The sequence below is a fragment of the Ipomoea nil genome, unplaced genomic scaffold, assembly GCF_001879475.1.
Source record: "Ipomoea nil cultivar Tokyo-kokei standard unplaced genomic scaffold, Asagao_1.1 scaffold1703, whole genome shotgun sequence".
Lineage (NCBI taxonomy): Eukaryota > Viridiplantae > Streptophyta > Magnoliopsida > Solanales > Convolvulaceae > Ipomoea > Ipomoea nil.
The window spans coordinates 98,249-105,146 of NW_017618131.1; the positions used below are offsets into that span (position 1 = coordinate 98,249).

General features: G+C 41.2%; 1 protein-coding gene across 1 annotated transcript; it reads left to right on the plus strand.

Annotated features, from left to right (window-relative positions):
* Positions 1-1,461: 1,461 nt before the first annotated feature.
* LOC109191599 lies at positions 1,462-2,514 on the plus strand. Its single transcript, XM_019342207.1, has one exon. The coding sequence runs from the start codon at positions 1,462-1,464 to the stop codon at positions 2,512-2,514; it is 1,053 nt and encodes a 350-aa protein (XP_019197752.1).
* The last annotated feature ends 4,384 nt before the right edge of the window (positions 2,515-6,898 follow it).

The window sequence follows — 6,898 nt, forward strand, 5'->3', positions numbered from 1 at the left end:
TATATACAATACAGCCCCAAAACGACGTCGTTCCTGCATGCCATTTGAGCACAAGGTGCTTGGTGTATATATTCTTACAAGATATATTAATAAAACATAGAAGGAGAATTGTACTTTGAATCCTGAGTTATGCATGATTAATCAATTTGGTCTTATGTGTAAATTTTTGTGGTGTGATTTTCGTCCACCACCTAAAAGCTTTCGTTAATTTCTATTTTTTTTTAAATGTGTAAACCTTAACATTGAATAGTATTCTCTTAAAAATTATGTATTTTTATAAAATGAAAATTTTTACTTTGTTTAGTTATTTGTGTCAAATTTGTTCATAACTGAGAGACTAATAAAAGGTATTTTTATGCTTTTCTTAAAAAATAAAAAAAAAATAAAAAAGATGTATTTTTATTTTTATTGCAAATATATTTTTAACACAACACCCTTCCTTCAAGAAACAAAGGTTGAAGGAAATTGATTGGTAAGGGTGAGGGACTAAAATTTGACAAAATTAACAATATCGATGATTAATTTTACAAATGCCAATTATAAAGGATGAAATTGACTAAACTTCCCACAAACATATATACATTGATATATAAAAGAGTTAATTTCACTAGAGGTCCCTTGTCTTTGGTGACAATTCTAAATTTAGTCCCAAACTATTATTTTTGCCATTTAACATCCCTAGATTATTATTTTTTGGACACTTTTAGTCCTTCTCATCACTTTTTTTTTTTATTTATTTTTTATTATAAAGAAGCGGATACCTTATATACACACCCTATATACATTTTTTTATTTTTAGTAAGGGCATTTTTATCTCTTCATATTTTTATTTTATTATTATTTTCAACCAGTTTTATTGGTTTACAGTGGCAGATCCAGAAAATTTTGTCAGTGGGTGTGAAACATTAAAACAAAGAGAAAGTTTGAAAAAAAAAATGAAACACTTAAAAAGTATAACCACAAATATTGTTGGATATAGCGAAAAATAAAACATATCAAAACTTTATAAAAATATTCATAACAAAATATGAAACATAATTAATTTGATAAAATAATTCAAATATAAAACACATTATAAATTACACATCTCACTATTTTTTTAGAACTGTACGTGTTAAAGAAAGGATTCACATTAAATTTTAGTTGTGTTGAAGAAAGGATTCAAACCCAAACTATTTCAAAACACCAACACATATCCTGCCATCTCGTCTAACACAAGTTTTGTTTATAGTATATTTTCTTGTACTTATACTAATCATGTAATTATACATATAAGGGGAATAATATTTATTGTAGTATTACTATATTGATTTTTTTTCATGAATTTTAATTCTCTCTCTAGCTATCTAGGGTTTCAAAATTCTCCTCCTAGGTTTTCCGAGGTTTCACGCTTCTTCGAGTTCAACTCCGGCGAAAATCACCGGCTTTTTATCAGTTTTTGGCATGCGTCTTCTTGGCATGATGGCGGAACGACAGGCCGAGAATGTTGTAGCAACGATCACTGCTCGTTGGGCAGATTTAGCGCTCGAAGAAGAAGAGGTTGCGCCATTCGCCCCTCAGTTGGATGAGTCAGAGGGTGCTGCGGCAGGGAAGGCCGAACGATGGATGTTGTTGGGACGTTTTCTGACGAACAAGTTGGTGAAGGTGGAGTATATGCGGCAAGTGATGGCGGCAGCATGGCAGCCGGTTACGGGTATGCAGGTCTCGGAAATAAAGCCTCGGCTATTCATGTTTACTTTTCATCACGTTACTGATATACAACGAGTGCTTAATGATGGTCCATGGCCGTTTGAGAATGCAACGCTGATTTGTGAGCAACTCGTGGAAGGGGGTTTCCTGGATGATGTTGTGCTTGATACGGTACAGATGTGGATACAAGTTCATGGCTTACCAATGGGTTATACATCTGACAAAATCCTGGAACAGATTGGTAATTATCTGGGCACCTTTGTGAAGGGAGATGACAGAGTTGCGGGTGCTCCTTGGAAGGTTTTTTATCGGATCCGTCTCGCTATTCCGGTTGAGAAACCAATGAAACGAAGGCTGAATTTTGTCAAAAGGGATAAGTCTACGTGTTGGGTGACTTTCAAATATGAACGCCTGCACAACTTTTGCTTTTATTATGGAAAGCTCGGTCACTTGTATAAGTTTTGCCGAATGGCGCGGGATTCGGTATTACCGGTAGAAGAATATCCTTACTCTACAGAGCTACGGGCGGGGATTAAAAGAGGGCCGAGGGCAGTTGGTGAGCACTGGTTGTTACCGACACAGGAGCAGCAGCCTCGGACTAGTGAGGCTGCCGCGGGGCAGTCCGGGGTGGCCGAATTGGCGCTGCCGAACAGCAGTAGGGAGGAGGCGGATTATGTGATGAAGGCAGTTGCAAAAAGACGCAAGGAGGGGTATGCGGAGGAGGAGGGGCGACGGGTTGGTAACAATGGGGATGTGACTATGACGGATCTCTCAAAAAACTTGTTTATGGCGGGAGCTGGATCGCAACCCCACCCGTCCTCATGAGTACCCTTAGTTGGAACTGTCGTGGCTTAGGAAATCCACGAACAGTTCAACAAATAGTGGACTGGGTGTCCGGTAAGAAGCCAAAGTTTGTATTTCTTATGGAGACGAAGTCATGTAGAGAGACTTCGTGTTAAGCTTGGTTATGAGGGGTTATTCTATGTAGACAGTACGGGATTGAGTGGAGGGTTGGCTTTGCTATGGCGGAAGAATAATATGGCAAGGTTACTAAGTTACTCAAAGAATTATGTAGATGTTGAAGTTACTATGCCATGGATTGCTCCGTAGCGAATGACAGGATATTATGGCTTCCCAGAGCGTAATAGATGGCTTGAGGCCTGAAACTTATTACGAACCTTGGCGAACCAGTCACAACTGCTATGGGTCGTGATAGGTGATTTCAACGATTTGCTGTTCCAAAGTGAGAAGCGAGGGGGGAATCCCACCCTAATGGTCTCCTACGCGGTTTTGGGGAAACCATAGATGATTGTCATTTGGCGCAGATGCCCATGCAGGGTTATCCGTTCACGTGGAAGAAGGGGGGAAGGGATAGAGGACTGGTTGGAAGAGAGGCTAGATAAGGTGCTAGTTACTGAAGCCTAGCGGAGTTTGAATGCACAGGCCAGTGTGTTAAACTTGATGACACGCAGCTCTGATCACTCAGCATTGTTTCTGGGGATTCGAGATGATATAAGGGGTGGGGGACGGAGAACAAAGAGTTTCAGGTTTGAAATGTCTTAGCTACATGATGAGGGGTGTAGGGGAGTGGTGGAGGGAGCATGAGAGGAGGGGAGAAATATGGGAATGCAGGACTGTCTACAGTTATGTGGGAAAAGACTCGCTAGCTGGGGAGGGGACCGATTCCATAAGTTTGGGGAACAAATTAAGCAGCTGCGGAAAGAACAAGACTATTTGAGAGGAAGGCGGGATTCGGCTTCATTGGCCGAGTTTCATTGTCTGGAGGCTGAATTGTGTAGACTGGAGGCAATGGATGACTCATTCTGGAGGCAAATGGCGAAGCAGCACTGGCTGCAAGGGGCGGATGCAAACACCAGTTTATTTCACAGGTATGCTTCTGACCGAAGAAAGAAAAATACTTTGAATAGAATAAAAACTGCTGATGGGGTGTGGGTTGAGGGAAATGCAATGAATCAAACTGTTATGGACTATTTTAATGGGGTTTTCAGTTCGGGTAACCCCCCGGATAAGGGCCACACGTTATTTGCCATGATGCAGCCACGAGTAACACAGGCTCAGAATGAGATCCTTCTTTCCCCTTTTACTTGTGAGGAGGTAAAAAATGCTTTATTTGCTATGTTTCCCGATAAGTCCCCAGGGCCGGATGGAATGAATCCGGGTTTTTACCAACACTTCTGGGATGTGGTAGGAGGTGATGTTTCTGCCTTTATTATTAACTGTTTGAATACTAGCTCTTTTCCGGAAGGTCTGAATAGCACAAATGTCGTTCTTATTCCAAAAAAGAAATTGCCAGAATATGTAACTGATCTAAGGCCAATTGCGTTGAGTAATGTGGTTTACAGGGTAATGGCGAAAATGATAGCGAATAGAATGAAGCCTTTAATGGAGGGACTGATTTCTGATTCCCAAAGTGCCTTCATACTAGATAAGCTGATAACGGATAATATTCTAATAGCTGCGGAAATACGCCATTACTTAAATAGAAAGCAATGTGGTAAGGTGGGATGGGGCCCTAAAGTTGGATATGGCTAAGACTTATGATAAGATGGAATGGGTGTTTTTGCGAAAGATGTTAACAGCTCTGGGTTTAATGTAAGGTGGATTGATTTGATAATGTATTATGTCACTACGGTCTCGTATGAATTCTTGATTAATGGTCTCCCGTCGGGCCAAGTTATTCCTACCAGAGGTTTGAGACAAGGGGATCCACTTTCCCCATATTTTTTAATAATATGTGCAGAAGGATTGTCTATGCTTTTGTAGCAGGCCCAGCAACAGGGCAAAATACATGGCTGCAGAGTAGCCAAGGGAGCACCGCCTATATCTCACTTGTTTTTTGCAGATGATAGTTTGCTTTTCTTTAAAGCAAATATTGATGAGGCCGAGGAGGTGAAGCGGTGTCTGATGGAATATGAAGCTTTATCTGGCCAGGCGGTAAATTATCACAAGTCCAGTATGTGTTTTAGTAAAAATACTACGGAGGAGTGTAGGGACCAGGTGGCGCAGCTTTTGGGAGTCCGTAAAGCAATCAATTTTGGCAGGTATCTGGGCTTGCCTTCTTGTATTGGACAAAGAAAGAGAGCGGTGTTCTCATACATTGAGGACAAGATAAAGCAGAGAATAGGTACATGGAATAAGAGATTGTTGTCCCAGGCAGGAAAAGAAGTACTCTTGAAAAGTGTAGCACAATCAATGCCTACCTTTTCTATGAGTGTTTTCTTACTCCCTGAGGCAGTATGTCTAGCAATTCAGAGGGCGATGAATAAATATTGGTGGGGATCCGGAATGGACCGCTGTATTCACTGGAAAGCATGGGACAAATTATGTGTCTCGAAGAAATATGGAGGATTGGGTTTCAAGGACCTGCGAGCCTTTAATCTAGCAATGTTGGGTAAGCATGGATGGAGATTCCTTGTAAAGCCTGAGTCGCTGGTGGCAAGGGTTTACAAGGCCAGATACTATCCAAAAACATCTTTCGAGGAGGCAGCTTTGGCGAATAATCCTAGCTTCTGTTGGTGGAGTATATTTGCAGCTCATAGTTTAATTTGTGGTGGTATAAGACGGAGGATTGGGGATGGAAATGATACTTTAATTTGGGGGCATCCATGGCTACCTAATGGCCCTGATCCAATGATACAAACTGATATGCCCCAGAAATTGGCAGGTTCAAGAGTGGTGGGATTGATTGACCAGGATACTGGAACTTGGGACCCCCATATACTTAGGGACTTGTTCATAGCTGATGATGTGGCACGAATTAACCGAATACCTATATGCCCAGATTACTCAGACACGTGGTATTGGCAAGGGGACCCAAATGGAAACTATACGATTAAGGGGGGATACAGGCTTGTTGTTGGAAATTATGATCACAGGGATGGAGGTTTTTGTGACTGGCTTCATATATGGAAGATCAAAGTTCTACCTAAATGGAAATTATTTTTCTGGAAGGCATTGAGTGATGTTCGCCCCACCACAACTAATCTTGTAACGAAAAGAGTGGAAATTGATCCAGCATGTTCAAGTGCACTACTCATCATGAATATACAATGCATGCCCTAGTATCTTGTGTTTTCTCGCAAACAGTATGGCGGGAATCTTCATTACCTATTTTGCATGTTATGGCCGATTCTTTTGAGACTTGGTTTCTTGAGATTATGAAAATACTCACCTCTAACCAACTTGTTATGGAAGCCGCGGTCCTCTATTATATATGGCGGGCGAGAAACCAGGCGGTATGGGAGCACACATTACCCTTGCCGAAGCGGGTAGTCAATGCAGCAAGAGCCGCAAGTCACGCCTGGTGCTCGGTTCACGGAGTAGTAGCGACAGTGCATCCTCCGATTGCTACTGCCACTGGCGAGAATGGACTGCCCAGGGCATATGTAGATGCCGGTTTTCATGCGTCTACGGGAAGGGCGACGACAGGGGCGGTTGTGTTATCAAACGAAGGCGAATACATGTCGAGTTTCAATATGCAGCTACCCGATTGCCTATCTCCGTTAATGGCAGAGGCTTTGGCATGTAAAGAGGTTTTATCATGGTTGAAGGACAAAGGGATACTCTTTGTACAACTACATACGGATAGCCGCAATCTACAACACCAGTTAATGACACAAGCCACACGGATGCGAACCTATATTGGCTATATCATTGATGGATGCAGGACTATTTTGTCAACTTTTAATTTATACCCGATTATTTTTGTTCCTAGACTAGATTATCTTGTGGCGCATTCTTTAGCGTCACATGCTTTTACTCAGACTCATGCGATGTATTGGGATTCTATCCCACCGGATTTTGTTGCAGCCTATCTCTAATATAATCACCTTCTATGGTGGCTTTCAAAAAAAAAATAATACATATAAGGGATATATAGGGGGTGGGGTGGGGGTGGGGGTGGGGGTGGGGGAGTAAGAGTGGGTGTAGTTGCCCCCACTGCCCCACTGTAAGTCCGCCTATGTTGGTTTAGGACTTTACTAAAACCGGTTGAAAAATATTATTACTAAAAAATCAAGGGTTACCTAAAGTTATAAACCAATTAAACCGGTAGAAACCAGAAAAATAATAAAAGAAAAATATAAAGAGACAAAAATGTCCTTACTAAAAATAGGAAAAGTGATGAAAAGGACTAAAAGTGTCCAGAAAATAATAATCTAGGAATGTTAAATGGCAAAAATGATAGTCT

Excerpts from the sequence above, each read along its gene's own strand:
- LOC109191599 (XM_019342207.1), top strand. The coding sequence starts at position 1,462 with ATGGCGGAACGACAGGCCGAGAATGTTGTAGCAACGATCACTGCTCGT.